This window comes from Pantherophis guttatus, chromosome 1, assembly GCF_059756535.1.
Source record: "Pantherophis guttatus breed Tessera chromosome 1, ASM5975653v1, whole genome shotgun sequence".
In the NCBI taxonomy this organism is placed as follows: Eukaryota; Metazoa; Chordata; class Lepidosauria; order Squamata; family Colubridae; genus Pantherophis; species Pantherophis guttatus.
Genome location: NC_142063.1, coordinates 132495628 through 132523590, shown reverse-complemented (window position 1 = coordinate 132523590; position 27963 = coordinate 132495628). Strand labels below are relative to the sequence as shown.

The 27963-nt window shown below is 37.2% G+C and overlaps 1 protein-coding gene across 10 annotated transcripts in view; it reads left to right on the top strand.

Moving 5' to 3' along the window:
* The window catches only part of NCKAP5 (NCK associated protein 5), a 674857-nt gene that overhangs the window by 454655 nt on the left and 192239 nt on the right, over window positions 1-27963 (top strand). The window contains exon 1 of one of the 10 annotated variants that reach the window (XM_034423857.3): window positions 9831-10726. The exons of the other annotated variants lie outside the window; for them this stretch is intronic. Coding sequence (XP_034279748.2) covers window positions 10682-10726 — 45 coding nt within the window. The 5' untranslated portion in view covers window positions 9831-10681. Of the gene's footprint in view, window positions 1-9830; window positions 10727-27963 lie in introns of those variants that run through there. 10 annotated transcript variants of the gene reach the window in all.

Sequence of the window (27963 nt, the reverse complement as noted above, 5' to 3'; positions counted from 1 at the left end):
AATGCATTATTGTACCACTTATTTAACAGGTATCTAGAGAGGTGACTGCCTTTGTACATGGAATTAGGTGATAGGAACCCAGCATAATACATGGAGCATCAAAATGACACAGAATTTTTATTCCCTTGAACAGAAGAGACAAGTTTGATTAATTTCCACATTCATCCTTATCCCTCATTGTCATCTCCCCCCACTTCAATTCTAGAGGGACTTCCAATACTGAAGCAATTTTTCAGAGGACATAGAAGACTACAGGGGAACTGTAGAAATATTGTAAGGGCTAGTAAGGCCTAGTAAGATACTGTGCACACCTGCATAAATACTTTCCTAATAGTGTCTCTGTCTCTCTCTGTCTCTCTGTAATTGAAATTGGGAGAGCAGCAAAATAACCCTGAAATCTTTTTGGACTGGCCAGCTGGTCTTCATGTGTGCGGGAGTTCCAGAAACCAAAAGAGCGCGCCAGAAACATCTTCCAGTTTCCAGCACACACATGTGCACATGCCACCTGGTCTTCCAGTTTCTGGTGCACATGCCACTTGGTCTTCCAGTTTCTGGTGCACATGCGCACACGAAGACCAACTGGCTAGTGCGCATGCACTTGCCTGGAACCTGCAAGGAGAGCAAGACAAGGGGAGCAGAGCTGCCAGAGCGCCTGGCCAGCTCAGGGGCAGCGGGGCAGGGTTTGCTGGCTGGCAGCTGGCTACCCTGCCTTCTGCTTCTGCCACTGTGAGGGGGGCGGCGGTTCTCACACTGCCACTTCTGGCCGGGATGCTGGAGCAGGAAAAGGAGGAGGAGTCACCATCAGGGAGGCAAGCTGCCCCAGGAGGGCCAGAGGAGAGCGCAGCATGGAGACGCCACTGAGGGGGTAAAAGGCAGCAACGGCCAGGAAGCGACCAGGAAGGGGGGGCTGTGCCGGCTTGTTCTCAGTGGTGGGGTGGAGGGTCGCTTCATCCCGCCCAGAGTTGGGCAAAGGTCTTCCGCCTGCTGATCCCCCAACCTGAGCCCGGGAACGCTGACGCCCCTTACCTTCGAGGCCGGGAAGGGGCTCCGGCTTTCCAGCGGATGGAGGAAGCATTCCCTGCCCAACTTTCTCTCCCTGTCCAGGGCTGTGGAACCGGGTCATCGGTGGGGATATCCTGCCACTCCAACGGGGGGCGGGGGGTAGGCAGGGAGGTGTGAGGACCCCCGAAAGGCCAGGCGGAACCAGCGCATGCGCCCCGGACAACTGGTTTCGTGCGCACATGCGCACCAAAAACCAGAAGAGCAAATGGCACTCTGGAAACCAGAAGATCATCTGCTTTTCCAGTTTTTCACACACAAACGCTCATGTGCACGCTCCCATTTTGGCAAAAGGTTCCTGTACGCTTGCTCCTGTTTCGGCACCCGGTGCTGAAAAGATTAGCCATCAGTCTAGTGCATTCTATCAGCTTCCAAATATCTGGGAAGGAACTTTCCACAAAGCATAATAACACTTTTGGTGAAAGAAGCATCAGTTCCAGCAATACTGTAAAAATGATGTCGCTTGAAAGAGATTTGTAGAATAGCAACATGAGGTGAATTGCTTTATTAATAAAGAACAGTAAGATTGATGCGTGGTCAATCTCTAGCCTTTCCTTTTGCAAGTAGGACTGCTAATTTGTGATTCAATCAGAGAGGGTTTAGCAAATGTTAACCGAGACTGCCACTTTTTGCAAAGACCTTAGGTTAGGATTAAAAATGTATTGTGCTATGTATGTTTTGTGTATGTATACATATTTTTCTCCAAAAATAGAATTAATTGGAAGATTATCTTGGAGTGTGAATGGAAAACAGGCATTCTATAAAGGATGGACACTCCTGTAGCTGTCTAGCAAGGTAAAATATTTGATTTTCAACAGTGGATTTCTTAATTATCTATGATCCTATCGTTCTTCATATCTTTATTTAATAAACAAATATTTTATTACAATCCAAGACCACATAGTGTTCTTCCATGCTCTATATCTTGAGCACAATGGTCTTTCCAAGTCTGAAATTCCAGTACTTTCATACTGCCGTTATGTTGTATTATCTTCCTTTTAAATAAAGAAACAAAAACTATGGAAGATATTCATACTTTGTTCCTGATTTCTTTGTATGGCGAATGGAGGTAAAACTGAATGTAACTCATTTCTGATTTACTATTCTGAGCAATTCAGTCATGGCCTTTATCTATTTCTGGATTGATGACTTATAAATACTATATATTTGTAATCAAAAGAAGCTGATACTCTCATGTTCTCAGTAGCTAGATGTCTTGTTAAAGCGTGATTTTTTTAGCTCCCTTGTGCCATGAAAATGCATTGCTTAGGAAATCCCATTTAATTTACTTCTACACTTATGATATAAAAAGTAAGAAACTTAAATTGTGCAAAATACAAATTAATACCTCTGGGTTTCTGGCCTTTTGAAAGAGATAAAACCTTTAGAAAGTAATCCTTTAGTGAGACTTATTTGATGTTATCTTTTGACAAAAGGGATTTAGAAAGAATTAAAACTTCAGATATTATTGCTACGTGCACATTGGTAGTATAATGAAGATTCCTTTCACATGCATATAATTATGAATAGATTCATACTTCTCATCATATTCCAGTAGGAGTCTAAATAAATTAGTTTGAAAATTCTAATTAAACCAGGTGCTTCTATTTTTTTTTTTTTTTGCTTATGTTTTTAAAATAGGTATGCTATATGCTGTAGATTGCACTTTTCCATACAAAATGCTCTGATTCTTGCTTGTTGGATTAGTGTCCTGATCAAAATATAGCACTTTGCCAGGTTTTGCTCAAAATGTTTTAACACATTTTTGGCAGATTAAATAATGAATTTAAATAGGTATTTTGGGAGACATTAATCCATTTTGAGAGAATTAGTCATAAACTAATACAGAAATATAGTAGCATTATAAATAAAAATAAACAGAAACTTCCTGAATTGGAAGCACTTTCTTATATCCTTAATTTAAAGCTACTAATATATGGGCATATGACATCCATATTATAAGCACATGTCCATATCTAGAAAATACCAACAATTAAAAAAATAGAATTATTAGAATATAATCGAATAACAGAGTTGGAAGGGACCTTGAAGGTCTTCTAGTCCAACCCACTGCTTAGGCAAGAAACCCTACACCACTTCAGACAAATGGTTATCCAACATCTTCTTAAAAACTTGGAGCATTCACAACATTTGGAGGCAAGTTGTTCCACCGATTAATTGTTCTAACTGTCAGGAAATTTCTCCTGAGTTCTGAGTTGCTTTTCTATTCATAGTTGTTGTTCTACAGTTGGAAAACTGTATTCTTTTCACAGAAGTTGTTCTGTTCCCATAAAGGTCCTTGTAATAGAAAATAGAATAATGTATACACAAGTGAATTGCTCTTACACTGTTGTAGATAATCTTCTAATTCTCTGCAGTAGATTTGGTAGACATAACTGCTTTCAGGAGGAAAGGAGATTGAACATTTCCAACCACTTTACATCTGCCAAGATGAGCAATCCACAAGCAGAATTTGGCAATACCTAGTTCCTTCTGTGAATGGCAGTTTGGCTCTAATTTGTCATATGTTAAATGGGAAATTAGAGCAAATGTCAACTATAAATGATCAAGAACTGAAGGAAGGAGGAGTCTTTCATTCAGAGGCGAAAATGGGATGTCGAAGATCATTATTGGATCTGGATGGGGAGGAATAGGCTCAGGCTCAACCCGTCCAAGACCGAGTGGCTGTGGTTTCCGACATCCCGATATAGTCAGTTGGCGCCATCGCTGACTATTGGGGGCGAATCATTAGCCCCCACGGAGAGGGCTCGCAACTTGGGCGTCCTCCTGGATTCACAGCTGTCTTTAGAAGAGCATTTGACGGCCGTGACTGGGAGGATTTTTCATCAGGTTCACCTGATTCGCCAGTTGCGTCCCTTTCTGGATCGGGACTCCTTACGCATGGTCACTCATGCCCTTGTCACTTCCCTCCTGGACTATTGTAACGCTCTGTACATGGGGCTCCCCTTGAAGAGCACCCGGAGGCTCCAAGTGGCGTAGAGTGCTGCCGCACGGGTGGTAATGGGAGTGACATGGCGTTCCCATGTAACACCTCTCCTGCGCGAGCTGCACTGGCTCCCGGTGGTCTTCCGGGTGCGCTTCAAGTTTTTGGTTACCACCTTTAGAGCGCTCCATGGCTTAGGACCTGGTTACTTACGGGACCGCCTATTACCACCAATAGCCTCCCACCGGCCAGTACGCTCTCATAGAGAGGGGCTCCTCCGGGTGCCGTCAGCCAAACAATGTCGACTGGCGGCCCCTAGGGGGAGAGCCTTCTCTGTGGGGGCACCTACTATCTGGAATGAGCTCCCCCCGGAGATACGGATGATCCAGTATCTGCGCACCTTCCGCCGCGCTTTGAAGACCTTTTTATTCCACTAGGCGGGCCTGGCCTAATCTTTTCCCTCTTTTCTTTTTAATATGCAAATTTTAATCTGTTTTTTAAATGATTGGGGTGTTTTAATTTGTCTGGGCCAAATTGTTTAATTCGATTTTATCCTGTTTTTTAAATTTTGTATTTATGTATTTTACTGTTTGGCTGTTCACTGCCCTGAGTCCTTCGGGAGTAGGGCGGTATACAAATCAAATAAAGATAAAAGATAAAGATTAAGATTATTTTGTCTTTTAAAGTTTTTTTTAATGATGATGATTGCACCTATACCCTTTTACCAGTTTCCAATATTAATACTGCTTATTATCAATTTATTATAAGAATTTTTAGCTCTAAATTTCCATAGGAAGAACAGGATCTCTCAGCTTTCACTCAAATCTCAGAATTTAGGGTCCACTATTGTTCCTTTACATTTAGAGTGAACCATTCAAACTTGTGAATGTGGAGAAAGGCAATACAAATGTGTTTGTATTGACTGTCTGATCTTTTTCCATTAGTGATCAGGAGGTATTAATAGATAATTAAAAACCAAATTGCTGAAAGTAATACTGTGATGGTGGAATCCAATCTTCAGAAATCCATATAAAATTACCGATATAAGGAAAGACACTAAAAATGCTAGAACAGGATTTATATTTATCCCATTCAAGATGTTTGGGAAAGGATTTATATGTCATATTTTTAGTATCAGAAATCCAATGAAGCGCAATTCACATGAAGTTTTACTAATCACCTTTAATATCAATAAATAGGGAGTTAAAAACAGAATCCTGAAAATTAAATGAGGAAAAACCCCCATCCTTATTTAAGGGTGAAATCATTTAGATGGAGTTTCTGTGAGTTGCTTGAATCTTTTTTTTTTTTCTGCTGGGCTCAAAACTTTTTCTAGGTAAACTTGACACTGAAGTATTCATTTGCTATTTCTTAGTGATATTTTGAATTATTCCCATTGTTCCTAAACCTTGGTGCATCCTCTTACAATATAATGTTCACATATTTTATCCTCATCACCCTAGCTCTGTGACAGATTGACAGATGATAAGTGACATATAGATAAATTGTGAACATTCCAGCTGAATGGGAAATTGAATTTAGGTACCCTGATTTATTCTGGGTGTTCTATTGGCTTTAGGCTTCACTAATTACTACAATCCCAATGTGGGCTATGTTTCTTCCCCTGCAACAACACACAATATCCTTGTCATATGCCTGGTGTACATTTACACTTAGTTGTATTTTTCTTTCTGGCCACTATTTCCTTTAGCATATAGTTGTTTCCTTTCAATTGTCTTTCAGATTTTACTTTTCTCTTAATTATTTACTAAAATCTACTTTTTCACAGTCCTTTCCCCCATGTTTTATCTAGGCAATAACCTAGATAACCTATAGCTATGATAGCTAAAAGCTTCTAGAAATTCTTTGTTTCTTTCTACCTCACAAACCTTAGTTGATTTTGCTTTTTGTCTTATTTCCCATTATTGTGATGTATCCTCTTTCCCTTCCTCTTCTTCTTCATTTTACATTAATTTCAACTTCAGGTTATATACATACAGATATTTGCAGGCCTTCTGCTTGCAAGGATTAGTTGTCTGTCAAAATCTTCTCTACATATATAAAAATTGAACTGAAACACAAATGAAATAGGTAGAAAGCAAAACATGTGGTATATATTATCATGAAGTACATTTTCATGTGTCTGTTTTGCAATGGTGGCTATCTACGTAATCATAACATGTGGGTCCCCGAGTCAAAAAGCTGCCACAACCATGCAGTGAAAGCCATGCTCCTATTTTATGTGCATGGCCACCATCTTGTCCTTTTATCTTTTAAGAGCCGTGGTGGCTCAGTGGTTAAAATGCAGTTTTGCAGTCTAATTCTGCTGACTGCTGATTGCCAGCAGTTTGGTAGTTCGAATCTCACCAGACTCAAGGTTGACTCAGCCTCCCATCCTTCCAAGGTCAGTAAAATGAGGACCCAGATTGTTGAGGGTAATATGCTGATTCTGTAAACTGCTTAGAGAAGGCTATAAAGCACTGTGAAGTGGAATATATGTCTAAGTGCTATTGCTAAGTACTATTGCTACTCCCCTTCTGGAGACACATGTCGGGGAGTTAGGGTTAGGTACAAAACGAATACAAGTTTATTACATGCTATCTCTAAACAAGAATCTAAACTACTAATGGTCAAGGCAAGTTGGTGGTAGATAAGGAAGAATTCAAGGAGGGCTGGACATAAATCTGTTGTAGGCATAAAGGGATTCTAAACTGATAACCCATTTGACCCTTCCCTCAGTCTGAGCCTGGTCATCTCCTATAACATCCATACATTATGCTGAAAATATAATAGTATACCTTACTCTTGATCTTGACAATAGGTATCAAGAGAAGAGACTTCTGCTTGAGTTCCTGTTGATAGGAATTTGGCATAATTTAAGTGATGTAACCACTGGCTGAAACAAAGGAGGCCCCAATAGTGGTGTGTGTGTGTGTTAAAAGACATTCCAGCTTAGAGTCCATTTGAGGAAGGGAATGTTTGACGTCAAACCTTTAGGTATATATATGCTGTTTCCTAAAGAAGGCAGGCAGTCTGGCGAGATTCTTGTAAATTGATGATCAACAATAATGAAACCTACTTGATCCATTCTCAGTGTTGCTTTGGTTGCTTGCGCCCGACAATTTATAAATTTAGAAGTGGTTTGGTTGCATACTGTTGCCATAGTTGGATTCAAGAAATTTTAACAGAGCTGTTTTCGCTTAATGACCACTTGTTCAGTGACTGTTCAAACTTGTGAATGAATGGTACTTAATGACCAATCCTTGGAGTTCTGGCTGTTGCAGCGTTCCATAGTCACATGGTTGCGATTTGCAACCTTCTTTGCTGGCTTGACAATCAAAGCCAATGGGGAAACTGGCAGGAGGTTACAAATGGCAACCACGTAGCATCCTCCTTTAATGACAACAACTTAGACTACCAGAATTGCCATTGCTAAGAGGTGTTGTCATGTAACATCATACTTTATGACCACATCACCTAGCAACAGTAATTCTGGTTCCAATTTCCATTGTAAACTGAGGACTACCTTCACTCACTTCAGAGCTGTATCTTTATTGCTCTACTACTTTGCTATTGGAGGAAATTTCAAGCATTGCATTGACACACTTGCTATCACAACATAGAATAGGAAGAAAGTACTCTTCGTCAAGCAACACAAAATCGTACTGTGGCTTTCCTAGATGCATTATAAACATGTAGAAGATTGATGTATAACCTTAAATATTACATATTGAAGGCCTAATTTAATGTGTGGAAAATCACATGGCTAAATTGGAATAATAAAAAAAAAAAACAGTTTTCTGAACTACTGCTGACCTTTTTTTTTTTTTCTAGAAAAGCCATCTGGAAACACCTTTTCTGATATAATGGCCTTTTGTCCACTTTGTAAAATATTATCGTAGAATATGTTTGCTATTTGTAAAAGACCTCATGCCTTCATGATTTTTATCAAATGCCCAAATGAGGCATACTATATATAATGTGGATTACTTTCTATAAATTAACCAAAATGTTAAAGAGAATTTGCTTTCATTTTAATCTTTCCAATGGTCATTTAAAATAAATTGGTTTTTAAAGGAAACATTTTCCAGTACATTATGTAAATGGAAAGAGGGAGTAATTTGTTGTTTTTTCTTCATTCAAAAGATAACTTCTTTTTTCTGTAATAAATTCATAAATATTATGTTCCTGCTGGTTTCAGGAAATGCTGTGCTTTTAATATGTACTACATATTGAGCTCTAGTTAAGCCTCAAGGTATAATTGTACAATGAATTTGCTTTTTCTCAAATAAACCTATAGCAATTGTCCATTTCTTCCAGTTAATCTGATTCATAGTAACTTTGTCCTACCTCCTCTGTCCACTGCTCACATGATTGAAGTTTTTAAGTTGCCCTACTGTAGGTCAACCAACCAATTATTTGATCCTTGAGCTTTTAATCCTTTTTTTCTCAGATATATATATATATATATATATATATATATATATATATATATATATATATATATATATATTTTAGCAATGGGATTCTGTTTGGAGAAATATTCTTGTGGTAATGAGACCATAGTCACTGATTCCACTGTTTCCACTGTTTCCATATCCTGATAATTAGTTGATACTTATAGCAACATTCATGGTTCGTTCACTTTGCAAGAAAATAAAAATGTTCTTTTATTTTTCCTTCTGTAGCACTACTTGTCTTTCCTTGCCACATTTTAAACAGGTTGTGTAACAGATGGAAAAATTTGAATCTAAAATAAAATAAAACAAATTACAACTGAGATTATTTGTTTAATTGCATATTTGCTTATTAGATTTACATTTAATTTTTCCTCCAAAAATTCAAGGTAGCCTTGATAAGCCTCTTCTAATTTTACAATCAATAACTCTGCGAAGTTGGTTGGGCTGAAATAGAGAGGATGGAAATGCACTCAGTGAGCTTCCGTGGCTGATGGTGGTCTTGCTCCTTGATTTTTTCAGTCTGAATACAACTCTAAAAATATTTTTATATAAATTATTTTGTGTTATTGGCTGAGAACCTGCATGATTTGCACCACATGTTAGCTAGATTGTATAATGCAACAAAATGTATGGATATGAATAGAAGAGGAGGAATAGGGTAGGGGTCCCCAACCCCCGGTCCATGGTCTAATGCTACGTCACAGCCCATTTGGAACCAGGCGGCAGAAAAGGTACATTTGTGAAAGCAGATTGCCTGCATATAAAACTATCCTATATTCCCACCCCACCCCCACCATCACCGTCTCCACTGGTCCACTGAGCCGGAAAGATGGAGGACCACTGGAATAGGGGATACAAAACTGGGAAACCAGAAAAAGTTTTTTCTGATAGTTTGGTCATATAGAGAGACAGAACCAGGACTGAATCAAAAACCTACAAATGAATGAGAAGTGAATTGGTCAAAAGGAAAAGAAAAACAAGAAAGTCAATTTTGGATGGAGTCTGAGATCTTCAGAAAGACAGAGGTGGGAAATTTAGAAAACAAAAAACAATGCAGAAAGTGACATATGGGCATTATGGAAGTAAGGAAAGAAATGTTAATTGTCACATTAGTTAATAGTAAGATAAACAATGATATCATATCTGGGCAAATAATCTGGAAGACCAGTGGCGTTAGAGATCTCTGTATATCCTTACTACCTCAATTTATGACAGTAATAGAGCCTGGAATTCCCATCGTAAGTCATTGATGATTTTTTTCTTCATCAGTACACATTAATTTTTTTTTGTAAAGTTATAGCACAAAAATAGAGTCTAATTGCAGATTTACAACAGAGGAGGGAATCAACAGAATAGGTGGATTTTTTTTTTTATTTTTTTTGCATTTTGGGAATTGCACAGGGGTTTAAGATACCTTCCAAATTTGAAAATAATCCTTTTGGCCTTGCCTCCTTGAAAAATTTTGGGGTCACATTCAGGTTCATAAAATGCCCAATTTCAAATTATTAGCACAGATGGCTTTTCAGTGACCAATAACATTTTGAAGCTTTGTAAAACTGAAAACATTATTTGTGACTCAATTGAATTGAAGGGGCAATAATGTATGCAATTAACAAGCCTACTTCAGAAATGTTAGATGTTTATATTATTGTTCAATTTGCAACTTCACACCGTTCCGTAAGAAACTAACTTCAAAAGTCAGACTAAAGTGCTTTTAGCTAGCAAGAAGATATATAATGAACGTGCTATTAATATCCTTGTCCCTCATGCTCTTTGTACTTCTGTCATGGGATTTTTGAATCAATGGGGAGACTTTAACCCTGTGAAGACATTATCGAAGTAAGATAACTTCATGCAAAACTTTGGGGGATTAACTCTTGGTTAATTCTTACAATAGATAGCCAAGCACACACCCTGAAGAAACCACTCCCTCCCTACCAAACAACAGTTGTGTTCTAGATTTCTGCAGACCATTTGAATTCCATCTTGTCTGTTTGTAAAGCTGTGGCAGTGGAAGGAACGGACACTTTCTCTGCATATCAAAATTTCTACAGAGATGCCAATTTTTAGGAAAAATTGAAGCTCAGTATGCCTTAAAATTAATTTTGTTATAATTAGAGACATTGTCCTACATGAAAAAAATGTTTTCATAGGACTTACAGTTTTTAAACTGATCATAGATTTGTGTGTGTGTGTATGTGTGTACACTCATGCACGTATGAATTACGGTTACAATACAGTTTCTGAAAGTTGCAGTCTGACTGTAAGTATAGAATCTCTTATGTAGCATACCCTAAATCCTATCTAGTATTTGATTAGTATTTGATTAAATAGATCAGCCATATTTTTTTCTTCTACTCTGCTCCAGTTTTAATAAGTATGTTACTAACATAATCACTGATCAATGTACATAAAATGTATTAATTAACATATAGATTCTTGTTTCATTGCAAAAAGAATAGAGAGAGTTACAATTTCTTAAGTGTAACAATGAAAAATGACCTGCTAATCTTTCAAGTTCAATTCAAACTTGAGTTCTTCTACAATTATCTCAGACAAGTTTAATATATAATCCTATCTAATTGCATTCCTGGTGGTGGGGGTGGGGGTGGGGAGGATTATTGGTAACTGTATGCAGAAAGGTTTTGGATGTTTCTTAGAGAAAGAAGACTAGACATGCAACAAATAAAATGGTGGGCAGAAAGAACAAAGTACTACGTATTATCTGGTTACTTGGAAATGTCTCAAGGAGGACCTTAAACCCTTTGATAAATAAGTTTTTAGCTATAATCAGGCTTCTATTTCAAATCTGTGAATGATCCATTAATATAATTTATCATATCATGCTGAGTCAGATACAATGCAAATATCAATAACAGGACACTCTAGAAAAATAATACAAGATGTTCAACCCAGCCCTGAAATAAACAGTTATATACAGATTAAGAAAATTACTGATTTTTACTGAGATGTCATTCTTAAATTTTGAATACTCACTACAGATAAAAGCAGAACAATTCTATATACATTTATTTATATAGAACACTGATCTATATATTTATTTCTATCCGAATGAACTGGTCTTCTGATTTGCATTGAAGTGAATGTATGGCAATCTATCCCAGAGCTGATCCTTCATGTCAGTATTTAAAACAAAACTAGTATCCCACTAAATTTAGAATTATATAACTCTTATTCATTTTAGTGCAGAGGAAATAACTATTATATAATTGATATGACCTCAAGTATAATAAAAAAAATAACAATCCTATTTACTTCAGATTTCTGAAAGTTTAAATTGATAAACTTTCAAGAGACAAGTTAACTGGTGATGACATACCTATGCAAGGGTTTTTTAACAATCCTATTGAAATGATTTGTCATTGCCTTGTTCTGGAGTGGTTTTCAAGCTCCAGTGTAGCCTATGACCCCAACATTCCCCAGTGACCTCTCATCCCAATATTAACCATACCTGACCCTGCTTAGTTTCTAAGCTTAAGATATGATTGCCACCTCTTCAAGCATAGACTCTGTCATCGTATATCTAAATACTTTATTACAGGCATTATTAAATTGCTTTTTTAAAAAGCAAAGTCACTTTATATTTATATCTCTTCAGCAGATTGCAGTATTTGGAGATGGGGGATTTTGAAAGACCCTTAAGGTATGAAGAATTAGCTTTTTGTTTTAACCTACAATGATCCTAAGCAAACTGTCTTAGATGCTGGAGCGGAAATTCTTGTGTTAAACACTTTAGGTAAGCAAATATCCATTGTAGCCCTAACTAACTTAATAGATCTCTGAGTAGGAGGGCTTTGGTTCCAGGAATTAACCAAGCCCATCATAGCCAGTGTGGGATATATATTAGTTTACAGATAGAGATTACTGGCCTCCTGTAGCCCCCTCTCTCCCTCCCCCAAAACAACAGTTATTTCCAAAGGCTGCTGAAACAGGGATCACAGATTATCAGCAATGTGGAGAAGGAAGCTGTTATAAATAAACAAGCACATTGCTTTAATAATTCCTTCTGGCCGATTTTGAAATCAGATGGCCATACCTTCCGTATTTTTTAAATGCAGTTATTGTGCATTTTAATTACATAGAATCAATACAAGCATAGTGTGCTTTTTGAAACAGACAAATAAAAAACTCGTCTGTGTTGACCACAACAGAAATGCCAGTCAGTTGAGAGAAAAGGACAAAAAAGCAGAAGAGACAGTATCTCTAATAGCTGGATGTACCTGAACTTTTGTATTTAGCAAAAGGCTGGACTCTTTTCATGCCTCAGCAGTATTTTTAGAACTTTGCCACCAAAACAATAGATGAGCTCTCAAGTCCTCCTTAACATCCCTTTTTGCCTTGATGCAGCTGGCCAAGGCTTTTGAATGTCATTCAGTTGGCTCTGTACAGGATAAAGGAGATAAAACCTTCCAGCACAATAGTTGGATGTCAGGAGTTCTTAACTAATAATCTAGACAATGAACACCAGATAAGGTCAGACCACAGGGAGTGGCAGCCAATTACCTTCACCTTTCTGGATAGTTGAACTCTTTCCTAGCATAAAGGCTGGATCTATCCACAAGTGAATAGATGAGTAACGTTGAGAAGGAGTGATATGATTTTTTTTTAATCAGTTGGTTTCATGAGGCACTAGCAAGATTTTTTTGGGGAAAACCCCTCCTTAGATATACTTATTGAGGCAAGTGTCTCAATAAGAGAAATTGTTTTTTATAACAAAAAGTTTTACAAAATGTTCTCAATGGCATCAGGACCTTTAACTTGGATCTGTGCTAACATTTTCCTAGTAGTCCTCCCTAGCTTCTTCCTGTGCTTTTGTTCAGTCTGTGTGAGTGTATGTATGTGTGCGTGCATGCACATACGTGTTGTGGGGGGATCATCTTTTCCTGTAGAGTTTTCAAGTCATCATGCAAGGATAGGCAGAGAATCATAGATTCATAAAATCATAGGGCTGCACTTTGATGGAAAAAATGTTTATCAGGAAATAATCATACAATTAACAGAACTTCTACTATCTCACAACAGTTAAAAGGATACTCAAAAGCACTAACAAAAGGGGAAAAAATCTCTTTCTTAGAGAAAGAAACTGTAAGAGACAGGTTTTGGCCCAGCATTTAGTCGTGCCAATAACATGATTAGTTTTTCAGTGCAAGGAAAAAAAAATAGATCTATTCCGCCTGGCTTTTAAATTCTTTATTCTATAACTGGGATGTTTTCTTTTGATTCTTTTATTTTTACCTCCTTTGTAAAATACTTTGTCACTTTCACAGTATGCCTTTCAGGATAATAGGGTATTGCAGTTTGACAAGGTGGACAGCTTGAAACACTTCCAAAATGCTCAAAAAGGCCTGTTTTACACTCAAAGCAGCTGAGCTGGCGACAGCCCGGGGGAGGGAGTGGCATTTTAAGTTTGAAACAGGACACTTCATATTTAAAGTGATCTAGACTCAATATACACAGCTTCAGTGTAGAAGTGTTTTGGGGGGAAATGTATAATTCTCCCAGGTGTCTTTCTTTTGCAAAGTTACTGGAAATGAAGATATATAACCCCATTTCTTAACTGGTTCAAAAGTAGCAGATTATCAGCTGTTCATTTCAGTTGATTTTCTTTAACATTTTATAAAAGGTAAAATGTAAAGGCATAAAAGGCTTCCAGCCTATCTGATCAAAATATAAATATCCCTCCCATTCAAATTTTTTTTTCCTTTTTTAACAAAAAGACAAATAATAGTTCCTAAATTTTTATGGCATATGATAATTGAATTTGAATGATCAGACAGTGATTGTGTTACACACGTGTGCTCTCAGATTCAGTTTATGGTCACTCACTCACAGACACATACTCAAACCACTTTCAACTGAATACTGAGGCACAAACGGTTCTTTAGAATACATGGAGACCCAGTTAATTTAAAATAACAGCAAACGTTACTGATTACAAAGTATATCTATATTCTCTCTCTCCCTCCCTCCCTCCCTCCCTCCCTCCCTCTCTCTCTCTCTCTCTCTCTCCCTCCCTCCCTCCCTCCCTCTCTCTCTCTCTCTCTCTCTCAAACACACACACACACACACACACACACACACACACACTTATCCACACTTAACTAACATCCTCAACTAGGCTGCCAGGCACAGCCAGAGGGATGAAAGCCGCTAAGTCTGGGTCCAAAAAACAATTCAAGAGTAGGCGGGCATCAAATCCCTTTTATCCCCCAAAGTCCTTGCTTTGTTTTGCTTTTTGGGGTGGGCTTCCCATATTTTCAGGCCCAACTTATTTGGTCAGATTCAGGTGACATTTTTTCCTTTATTTCCTTATTGACTGGGTTCCTTCTTTATTAGTTCCCCGAGGGAGCTTTTCCTGACTTTTGTCCATCCTGCTTATATGTTTCCTTCACTTTTAGGTATGGTGACTTAGGCCTAGTCTCGCAATTCTCTATGAGGAGTTGTATTGCTGAGGAAAGAACAAATTCATTGCTGGATTAATCTTATTTTCCAAATTAAGAGCAGGCTTAGTTAACTAGCTGAACAAATAATAAATAGTCCCGAGATTTCTAATAGACGCTAGTTAAAATTCAAATTAAGCTTTATGTATCTGAATGTTTTATTGGTTGCCCAGGGAATTGTTTAATTTACTTGAGTATTCAGAATTATCTAACTTGCTTCCTTCACATATGAGTGTTTGAAAATGGGGAAACTTTAATGTATTTTTGATGTAAATTTAATCCATCTTAAAATGTGAAGAAGAGAAGATACATTTGAGAAGCATATTGTAATTTAGATTCTAATTTTGATTCAGAATTATCTTGCAATCCCATTTATACTTTCATGGGTATAAATCTATGAGGTTTAATGGAACATATATCAGTGTAGATCAGCGGTTCTCAACCTGGGGGTCGCGACCCCTTTAGGGGTCGAACAGCCATTTCACAGGGGTCGCCAAAGCCCTCTCTCACCCCCCCTACGCCTTCACTCACCCTCACCCTCACCCTCTGCCTCTGTTGGATCACCGGTCACCGGTCGCTTACCCCTCCCACTCCCAATCTATTGCTGCCTCCTGAGTCCCAGCTGATGGCTAGAGGGAAACAAACCGTTGAAATTCTTGCCGCGGGGCTTCAAAGGGCCGCCCTACAGCTGATCTTAAAAGAAAACAAATGAGAAGACCGGTTCCTGCAAAAATAGAAAAAAACAGCCCCTTTCAGCTTCAGCATAGGTTAATTAACATAAATTGATTTGATCAGCCTCCGGACTCTCAGCTGATTTGCTCTCAGCTGTTTTGCGGAGGGCTCTGTTGCTAGCTGCAAAGAGAGGAGCAGATTTTTTTCCCCCTAGGTATGCTGAAAAAACAAAACTGAAAGTAAAGCAGGGTCTTTGCTGTAACGTGACAAAATGAGGCAGAGAGAGATTTCTTTTTCTTTTTCTTCACCAAAAAAGGTAGGTGCAAGACTGCAAACAATGGGAAATTTAGGGCAAAAGAGGAGGTTCAAGATTTTAAAACACAAAAGAAAAAAAGCTCTATTTAACTAGGGAATTGTAATAATTGAGATACTATTAATTGTATATTATGTTGAAAGCAGAAATGGTTAAGTTGTGGTTTGGAGGAATATATGGGGGAAATTATTTGCTTTATTATTATTGGTAAATATAATTAATTGATTTGTAAGAAATTGGATTGCATGGAAATAATTGGAATATTCATGTTCATATTGATTGATATACAAAAAAGATAGTTATATAACTAATTGATTTATATTAAAATGTTGAATTTGTATTAAACAACTGTATTACATAATTACATAATTAACCAATGTGAGGATGGATATAAAAGTAGATGACAATGGGAAGGGGTATAATATAGAATAGAAGGGAAAAATTGAATTTGATTAAGATTAGAGATGAGGATGAAGGGTAATATTGGTTTTTTACAAAAATAGATGAGGAATAAATATGGCAAAAAGAAAATATAGAAATTGTAAATTTAATTGAAATGACTAAACACTGTTTAAATTTGTGAACCGGCCAAATACTCTGTTCAAAGAAAATACATTGTATGTTTGTATGTGTGTTTCTAATTATTGCTATTTATTCATATTTGTTCTCTTTTATTCTTTAAAGTTTAACAATTCATTCTTTATCTTAATATCCTTATATTTGTTTGGGGTTGGTTTTCTTCCCTTTCATCTTTTTTATTGTACAGCAATCTTTCTCCTTAAACCTACCACCTCTGTCTTTTCTTTCCTTCTTACTTTCTCTTCCTCCCCCTCTTCTTCTCCTTCCTACTTCCTCTTCCTTTCTCCTTCTCCTCCTCTCTTCCTCCCTCTCTTACCCTCACTCCTACTCTAATTTCCCTTCCCTTCCCTTCCCTTCCTTCATCCCTCTCTATTGCTGTATCCTTTTGTGCACATGGACTACTCAGAGGGCTGAAAAAGTTATTTTTGACTGGGCCTCGCACTTTTGACCAGTCCTCGGATTTACGACTGTCCTCACATTTTACGTTTTTTGCCCTATCTTATCACCATGGTGAAGAGAAGCAGTTGTGAAATGAGTGACATGGTTGTTAAGAATGCTGCACGGTCATAAATGTGAGGATGGTCATAAGTGTGAGGACCAGTCAAAAGTGTGAGGATCTGTCAGAAATGACTTTTTTCAGCCCTCTGAGTAGTCCCTATACACATAGCCATGGCCACCCGGTCACATGACCAGCTAGCCACGCCCTCCCAGTCACATGACATCCAAGCCACGCCCACAAAATAAACCACGCCCACAGAACCAATAGTAAAAAAAATTTAGAACCCACCCCTGGTTGGGGGTCACCACAACATGAGGAACTGTATTAATGGGTCGTGGCATTAGGAAGATTGAGAACCACTGGTGTAGATCATTCTTAGGGGGATGGCAGTCATAGTTTAAGTAAATCAGTCAAAATAGAATAGAATAGAATAGAATTCTTTATTGGCCAAGTGTGATTGGACACACAAGGAATTTGTCTCAATGTACATAAAAGAAAACATGCATTTGTCAAGAATCATAAGGTACAACACTTAGAACACTTAATGATAGTCATAGGGAACAAATAAGCAATCAAATCACATTAGGAAACAGTCAGTATAAATCTTAAGGATACCAGCAACAAGGTTACAGTCATAAAGTCATAAGTGGATCAATGCATATCATTAGGGGAGATCTTTGATTGACGATACTATTCCTGTCAGTAGGAAGCAAATGATCCCTTCTCTTTAGGCCCTCAAAATTTGTTCCAGAGATTGAGAAACCCAATCAAGTAGATTTTAGGGATGTGTATTTGTTCAGGGGACAGACAATTGGTGAAAGTCCCTCCTCATACAAAATAAAAACAGGTTTAACTACTGCTGGTGCCATCAATTTAATATTTGTCAAAACATTTCTGCTTGCTAAATCATTTGGGATTCAGCATACAGATAAAACGAAGATCTATAAATCTAGATTGTAATGCCAGCTATTTGGCAACTACTATGATTTCATAGTAGCCAATTATTTCTGCTGTACCTTTCTGATATAAATAATTTGAAATGGTTACAGTGGGTTACTATGAATTAAATATTCAGATTTGCAATAATCTGTATTTCATTTTTCCTGCTCTTGAATTCTTATTTCCCCTAAACATTGTAAATGGAATATAAGTATGAGATATTAATTGTATTGCCACATATTGTGTCTCAGTACCTCCCCATTGGGGGATATTAGAGTGAAGCATGTATCATGTTCCTCTGAGGTCAGTAGGTATTATCTAGTCTTTTTGGTTTAAATATATATATTTTCCCTATTATTTGGCTATGGAGTTTCTCAGTCATTCAGGTCATGGTTATGCCAAAGATGCTTTTTCAAGAGGCAACTAGATTTTCGGGTTTTCAAACAATTTCAATGAAAAACCAGAAAGTCCAGTTGCCTCTTGAAAAAGCACTTTTGGGACCCTATTATTTGGCTTTTAGCCCATATGAGTATGTGACATATGCAATTGAATCCTGCCACCTAGAAGAATTTATGATGGTACAAATCTCAAAGAGAGTTCATGGTTGAACATGAACTATTTCCTGTATATTGACAGAGTGCTTAATCCAGAGATATTCTTATTTCTCACTGTATAAGCACGAATTAGAGCAATGAAATTTTCCTTGGGAAGACGGTCATTTTGTTTAATTATTAGCAGAAATTATTTTTACCAATTAAAGTCTTCGTGTGTTTCTTTGTTATCTACAGGCAGCCATTCCATTAATCCTACATTTTTTTCTTCCATTTCTATCCTTTAGTCATTATTACGAAATAAGCTTTTACTTCTTCTCTGCCACTCTGTACTACTTCTTGAAAAATAAAATGTTGGATAAAAAGCTTTTTTCCTTCCAAATTACAAGATTAAAAAAAAATAATGATTTAAAATAAAATAATGGGTTCTCTAAAAAAATTACTGTGCATAAATTAAGGTCAAAATGGAAAGGACATTTATTTTGAATCTCCTCCATGCCTTAGTTCCCATTCAAGGAAGCATAACTGTACTATATGGTTTTGATCTTCTATCAAAATTTAGTTTTGTGCATGATGAAATCTTTTCAGTTTTAATTCAAACTTCCAGGGGCTTTGCTTATAAATTCTGACTATTTAATTAGCACACTTAGGACTTAAATCTTGAGAAACCAGGGCTTTTCTTTATTTACTTCAATGTTGGATTTTTTGTATGGAATTTCACAATAATTATAATTCCTTGAAACAATTCTCCTGTAACGTTTTCCAGTCAGTATCCAGCAGTTTGATATTCCAGTGTTGTATTTACAGTAATGAGCCCCTGCATTTGACTCTCTTAAGGCCTTTAGCTATAAGATATACCCTAATAAGCTGATGGGTTGTTATGAAGATAATATGATGAGAAATCTGTGGCTCTGAAATAAAGTCGAAAACAAATGAGATGCACTGTTGTTTTTTTAAACCATCTTTAGGGCTATAAAGCAATGGCTAAAAGCTGATAGTGCCCCAATTAATCTGTAATTCCTTAACTAAATTTTGGTTATAGGCAACCCGCATGTCAGCAAAACTTTCACTCTAATGCAGTGGGGTCTCTGCTGAGTTTGTCAGCAAGATGCTGTTTGACCAATTGTTCCTTCCAGGAAGGAATCTTCTAACTCAGCTGGAGGGCTGCAGTACTAATGCACAAAATTTCCATCCAAACTGCAATATAGCTATTTTCCCTGTTATTATTACCTGTTCTGAGTTTTCCAGGAAAAGTACAAACATGACAAAACCATTTGAGATCAAAAGAGATGCAATTCAATCAATAAATTGAAAGAAGGTGGGGGCGGGGAAGGAGGAGAAGGACCTTTTTCATAACAGACCGAGAGCAATGTTTTTCTTACTCAGCTATTTCTTTGAAATGTACATTGCTCATCTTTATTGCCCTGTTGCAATGTGTAGGTTTAGCTTTTTATCTCTGATCAAAGTTTTTCCTCAACTATTTCAAGATTAATAAAAAAAAAAACCCAAGAAAAGCAAGAAGTTATGGTTGTATGCATTCAAACCTATCCTAAAAGTGGATCCCAACTTGTCTAAAACATCTTAATATGTGTATAAGAGCCACATAAGAGACTTGCTTCAGTAAAAGGGAGACAAAAACCATGTTGGTTGCATCTATTTAGAAGCCTTTCTACAAACATATTTAGAAGTTCTCCCAGATCTTTTAGCTCAACAGATTAAAGTCAGGGATTGAAGCAATGGATTTATGTACAGATATTGAAAATATGGAGTAACACATCCACACTTCCTACATGGTTTTGTCCTCCATCTGCACTTGAATAGCTAGGCAGATCTCCAGTCACTAGAACAGGGGTGTCAAACTCGTGACGACATGTTGTCAAGTGATGTATCACAACTTTTTCCCCCTTCGCTACACCAGGGGTGTGCGTGGCTAGCATGTGATGTATCCGGCCTGTGGGCCATGAGTTTGACACCCTGCACTAGAATAAAGGGATATTCAGGTAGTCCTTGGCTTACAATTACAATTGAGCCCAAAATTTCTGTTCCTAAGCGAGACACTTGTTAGGTGAGTTTTGCCCCATTTTACAACCTTATTTGCTACAGTTCAGAGGTGGGTTTCAGCAGGTTCTGACCAGTTCTGGAGAACCAGTAGCGGAAATTTTGAGTAGTTCGGAGAACCGGTAGTAAACATTCTGACTGGCCCCACCCCCATCTATTCTCTGCCACCCAAGTCCCAACTGATTGGGACGAAATGGGGATTTTGCAGTAGCCTTCCCCTGGATTGGGGAAGGAATGGAGATTTTACAGTAGCCTTCCCTTGGAGTGTGGTGGGAATGGAGATTTTACAGTATCCTTCCCCTGCCACGCCCACCAAGCTATGCCACACCCACAGAACTGGTACTAAAAAATTTTGAAACCCACCACTGCTAAAGTTGTTAAGTGAATCACTATAGTTGTTGAGTTAGAAACATGGTTGTTAAATGAATCTGGCTTCCCCATTGACTTTGCTTGTCAGAAAGTTGCAAAAGGTGATCACATGACCCAGGGACATTGCAACTATCATAAATATGAACCAGTTGGCAAGCATCTGAATTTTGATCACTTGACCATGAGGATGCTGCAATGGTCATAATAGTGAAAAACAGTCATAAATCACAATTTTCAGTGCCATTGTAACTTCAGCTACATAGCTACTCTTCAGTTTTCAGGCTGAGGCTACTAGAATGTTCAGTTTAAAACTTTACCACGGTTCAGGTTTCAGACACAAATCTTTCCCTTTCAAACCTGGAACCTTTGAATGTCTTTTTGTGCTGTGCACTAACTTAACACTGTTCTTCTGCCTAAGGAGAAGCATATTTGTTTTAAGAAACTCCCAATTACTATTTTCTGTATTTTCTGTTATTTAAAAATAACACTTTCAATTTTAATTTTAATAGATGAAAGACAAATTCCTTGTTTGCCAAATCTCATTTGGCAATACAAATTCTATTCTATTCTATTCTATTCTATTCTATTCTATTCTATTCTATTCTATTCTATTCTATTCTATTCTATTCTATTCTATTCTATTCCATTCCATTCCATTCCATTCCATTCCATTCCATTCCATTCTCAGTAAAAATGCTGGATTAGTTGAAATTAAGACCAGAATATGGAAAATGTATTTAGATATTGGCTATGTTAAGGATATATTCTATTCTATTCTATTCTATTCTATTCTATTCTATTCTATTCTATTCTATTCTATTCTATTCTATTCTATTCTATTCTATTCTATTCTATTCCATTCCATTCCATTCCATTCCATTCCATTCCATTCCATTCTCAGTAAAAATGCTGGATTAGTTGAAATTAAGACCAGAACATGGAAAATGTATTTAGATATTGGCTATGTTAAGGATATTGTTGTTGTGTTACCAACCAGCAGAGTGTAGAGCACAGAGGTTGCTGAGAGCAATGAATAAGAGATGTGCAAACTGGTTTATCAAAATTTACTTTATAGTGAAAAAACAATCTCATAGTCTTTAAATCAATCCAAGTCTTTGCCAGTTAAATCAGTCCAGTGATACAAAAATCTTCTTACCACACAAACAGTAGTTGGTTAGAATAACAAACTCACTCTGGTTCACAAACCACGATGGTAGCAGATCCATCCAACGATGATAACACAATGGTAGCATAGCATCAACTGAATATGTTACAGTACCTTTGTTAAATACGTGATTAAGAAATAGTGATTATCTAATTACAGCATGACTCAGCATTACAATGAATCAGCAATAAAACTTTAAAGTCACACAATACATATTCATATTAAAGTCACAGAACACATATATTGCCTGGACAACTTGTTAGGCTCAAACCATATCCTAACAGGTTAAGCTTAACATTTGGAATGCAAGGATTGGGTGCACTTACATTCAGAGATAATTTTTACTCTCCTTGGAGGAAGAAACCTGAAAGTAAAATGCACTATTATGGCATATCCCTGACAGTTCTATTGATATTGAGGAAGATCAGACCATGCTAAAGCTTAAGAAAGATCCATGGTGTAGTAAGATAGAGAATAGCCAAATTAGCCCCAAGAACAGAATTAGGAAATCAGATTAACTTCTCTGAGCCCGCAAGAGATTTAGATCTGCTAAAAACAGCCAAGCATAGAAGGGCTTTCTGATTGCTTCAACTGAACACAGGTAATCCTCCATTTACGAACACAATTGAGCTCAAAATGTCCATTGCTAGACTGTTGTTAAGTGAGTGTTGCCCCACTTTACAACATTTCTTGCTAAGGTCGTTAAATGAATCACTGCAGTTGTTAAGTGAATCTGGCTTCCCCCTTGACTTTGCTTGGGAGAAAGTGGCAAAAGGTCAACACATGACTCCGGGATACTGCAACTAGCATAAAAATACAAGTTAGTTGCCACACGTCCGGGTTTTGATCATCAGGATGCTGCAACGATTATAAGTGTGAAAATCAGCCATAAGTCAGTGCTGTTGTCACTTTTAACAGTCAGTAAATAAAGTCGAAGACTATTTGTATTTTTCCTTCACAGTACTTGAAGACAATACTTGAAGACAGTACTTGAAGACAGATATAAGAAGGTTCCCCACCCAGACAAATTTTGCTGATGTGGTTGAGGTCACTGAATAGCATAGCAATAGCACTTCGACTTATATACCGCTTCACAGTTCTTTACTGCCCTCTCTAAGCCATTTACAGAGTCAGCATCTTGCCCCCAACAATCTGGATTCTCATTTTACCGACCTCGGAAGGATAGAATGCTGAGTCAACTTTCAGCCTGGTGAGATTTGAACTGCCAAATTGTAGGCAGCCAGCAGTCAGCAGAAGTAGCCTGCAGTACTGCATTCTAACCACTGCGCCACCTTTGTAGCCCTTTGACCCACCCTGCTTATATTGCTATTTGTATAAGATCTTTAAGAGAAGTTAGGAACTCTTTATTGAAGACCCTACTAAAGCTATTCTGCAGCCACCCAGAAGTATTCTATGTTTAACATCTCCTATTAGATAAAGATCTCCCCATTTGTATTACTGGTCTTCCCAACACCTGCCCAGTTAGTTGAGAAACAGATAAGTTAAGAAAAGATAAACAACATTGCAGTATAACAATTCTGTTTCTTTCATTTTTCTCTCCTCTAATATAATATCTGCTTTATTAAGGAAATTAAATCCATATATCTGTATTATTTCTTAATATCCTTTTTCTCTTTAACATGCTAGACTATGAACAAAAAAATCTTCCTTTAAAAGTAAGTTATTATTCTGCTCTTCTGTTTATGGACCCAACATCCGTATAATTTAAATACCATTGTTTTTTAACTTGGATTTCAGTATTATTATTTCTCATTACTGATTTGAAACCTTCTCAAGATGGTAAAAGATTATAATAAAGATTTGAATAGTACTGAATCTTTCCAAATCTTTGAGGTATAAATTTCATTTTCTCTTTAGTTTTTATTAAGGTGATGACATTTCATTCTGACATTAAACAATTTATATCTGCTATCCCAAATATTTATTTCCAAAGTTTGGTAAGGTGGAAATAAATCTTGACTTCTGACATTTCTTTTCACCTTTTCAGATAGGAGTATATTTCTTTTCATTGCAAGGAATAGGTAGGAAAAGGATTTTATCAAACTGGAAACTTATCTATAGCTGGAAATTCTGGTAGTAATGAATACATTTTGTAAAATAATTGGGCCAACTTGGAGTCAGATTTGATTATTCTTTAGGAATAAAGAATTCCTAAATTGCAAAATGGTGCAGCTGGAGGTTAAAATGCAAGGGAATCATATTAATATTGTATATCTTTATTAACTATGGCAAGATACTCAGGAAGTTTTTAAATTTTTCTGGGAATGTGTTTGGGGAACTGGATGATGAAATTTCATTAAAACACTTTATAGGAAGGGTGTCAAACTTGCAGCTCGCTGGCCGGATGTGTCACATGCTGGCCCCACCCCTGCCTGGTTTAACAAAGGGGAAAAAATTCCTGATAGATCATGTGACGACGCCGGGACAGCACGAGTTTGACACCCCTGCTTTTATAGCATAAAAAAAATCCTTTTAAAATCAAGAGGGAGTAAAAATGGCAACCATTAGCAACTGACTTGCGACTGGCTTTCTCTATCATGAAGATTATCCACAGCTACCATTACAGTCCATTAAAATCTTACGATTATGAATTGTGATTTTTGTAGATAAAAAATTACTTATAAATAGTACTGTGTTTCCCCGAAAATAAGACGCTGTCTTATATTTTTTTGAACCCTGAAATAAGTGCTTGGCCTTATTGCCATGTGCTCAAAAGCCCAATTGGGCTTATTATCAGGGGATATCTTATTTTGGGGGGAACGGTATATATACACATCTATGCATTACACACATATGCACACACATATGCACACACACACACACACACACACACTGGAGGTGGCTGAAGGTACATCCAATCTTGAACTTGCATCCATATGCAGTCTTTGTTATTATCTGGCTGAGGGGGTTCAAGTCTATGCAGAACAGTGGGGACAGTGCTTCACTTTCGTATATGCCACATTTGATGGCCACTTATGCGAGTTATCTTCAGTCAACTTCCAGTGTTGTCTTCCAAAGTCCTATTGAGTTCTTGTAGATGCTTTAGTGCCCTGTTGACTTTGTGTAGCTGTAGGCATTCACAGATGAGTTTTGAACAATTGCTCTATCTAGAATTTGGAGAGAGAGACAGAGACAGAGACAGAGACAGAGACAGAGAGATTAACTGTGATCAAAAAATCCATTTTGTATTCCAACTGATCATTTTGAGAAATAAAACAAAAGAAATCTCTCCCCATTTACAAACAAATATTTAAATCCTAGTTAAAAAAAAGTTCCATTACATTTCAAAATACTCAATTTTCCAATTCACATTTTGACATTGAACACTAATTTTGGCAAAAAGTTACATGATTTATCCTTGTTCAAAGTTTTTTTTTCTCTTTGGATAGCTAAAAGCCCAATCTATTTTGCAGCAGTGCTTGACAGTTTTCAAACTACTCAAATTATTTTTATATGTTATTTGATATGTATATTCAAATTTCTACAGGGCATTTGATCAGATGAGCTCTGCCACATTGTAATTAACGGCAGCAGTCTAAAGACTGTTCCTAAGCCCAAAGATATTTTAACTCCTACAATGGATGAATGGCTGCAAAAGCTGATGGAGTTAGCAGAAATGGCTAAATCGACTGCTTTAATTAAAGTAAAGAATACAAATAACTTGGTTTTCACTTGGAAACTGCTTCTGGACTGTGTGTTTGTTGTGAAAAAAAATGAACCTTTGGCTTTTGCGGATTAGGTAGTTTGTTGTTATAGAAATGGGTAGTACTATGATGGCAAACCTATGACATGCATGCCCGAAGTTACATGCAGAGACATATCGCCTGGCACACGATCGCGCGACAATCATCCGGCCTCCGTGTGTGCAGCAGTACCGGAAACTTCCATTTTCCTGTGTGATCATGTGCGCCGGCCAGCATGCGTGCCAGAAACCCGGATGACAGCTGGCTGGCCTGCATGCGCGCGCCAGAAACAGGAAGTTCATTTTCGGGCGCATGCCCTGGGAAGCTCCTCTTCCTGGTTGCGACCCAGATGAGCTTGCGCAACCTCCCTTTTTGGCACTCGGTGCCGAAAAGGTTTGCCATCACTGGGCTAGTATATATTACTATGTAAAAATAAAAAGTTGAGGCTGTATGTTACTTTTTTATTCTAAAAGAGTTTGAGGTCAAACGTTTTTTCTTTGTTTGTCTACTTTTCTCTTACACTTTTTCCTCATCCCCTTTTCCTCCCGTACTTTCCCATTATTTTCATTTTTCTTTATATTTTACATTTTGATAAACTAATAAAAAATTTAAAACCAAAAGGCTGTTCCTATGGCTAGTTCAGGAATTCTGGGAGTTGAAGTCCACAGATCATAAAGGGGCTGTAGTTGCTCACCTTTGCTCTGGACTGTCAATGATTTAAGAAATGCTGTTGATCGATTATAACTGCGTTTTCTGTTTACTCTTGTACGTATCTGGTTTGTTGTTACAAGATTGTATGAACCCACAAACTGCAGTGGTAGGTGAGGCCACCTTTCAACATCATTTTCTCCATTTTGTTATATTACTTAATTGAAAGAAATGATTTGCCTGAAGTTACTGTATAGAAGAATCCATTATCAGTACTCTGAAAGTAACACATTTCAATTCTTTTTCTGGTGCTGCTCTAGGGCTTCAGTTCTTAAACATCTTTGTTTGCTTGCTTGCTTGCTTGCTAACTTGTTTTGTTTGTTTGTTTCTGCTATGCCGTAGAAGCTATGTACTGCAGAGAAGTTTAAGTACATAACAAGAAATGCATTCACAATTGCATTCACATTGTTTTATAAAGCAACAAAACTGTGAGAAGCAGACAACTTGAGACTTCTTTTTTTCTGGCAATAGATTCTGTCCTTAATATCTCCAAATTAGTAGCCCCATTCTCCTATTTGGCCTCCAGATGTTCTGAAACTTCAACATTCAAAACTGGCAAGATGTTTATATATTCCGACTTGAAATTCTAATGGTTGCAGTTCAGAATGTTTGGGGTGCATTATACTGGAAACCGTTGCTTAATATCATGTCATCCTAAATTATTGTAGATTATTATAAATCTGCTAACGGAAAATATATCTGACTCAATTTTAAAATATTTCACTGAATAAGGTATAAATGGGATTTCAGAGTAGAAATGCTCTGTTTGGTTTTTGAGATGGCGCTCTAAACTTTCAGGAACTAATTTAAGTTGATCTGATAGAACTGATATATTTCACTTAACTATGTTATTTAGCAAAAGCAATTAGGTTCACTGCTGTTATACAGTGCTTTAGTTCTATTTACAGAAATTATGTGAGCTGTGGAAATTGGTATTACAGCTCTCGTCTTTCTTCTTCTGGGGTGCTGTAAAGTGGGAGAGATTATTAACTACGTGTTTACTGTGAATATTTCTAAAAGACCAGCTGTGAAATATCGAAAGCTGATCCTATCTGAATGAAGTTGGTGACAGATTAATTTCCATAAATAGATCAAAACAGCTTTGTTCTCTTGAAACCTAACAACAAATTTAAGGAGAAGATGAGCATGCTAGCAGGAGACGGATAGATAAGAAAATGGGGATTGGAAGAGAACAAAATGGTAATTATGTGAAATGTGAATGCAGAACCTAGGTTTTTTTTTCATTGTGCGATGCTTATATTTATAGTTCTTTGATTTCAGCAGACAATTGTTCCCAATAAAACAATTAAAATTAAGCTTTCATGTTGCATGCTGGGTTTAAAAGGAAAAAAAATGAAAGCAACGAATGCAGCTTTTCTTTTATAACTGCTGTTGCATCTGAAGAACCACTTCACACACACTTCACACTTTCATCGGTTGGTGAAAGCCAGTGTCCGTTTACCAACCTAGGCCCATGCTGGG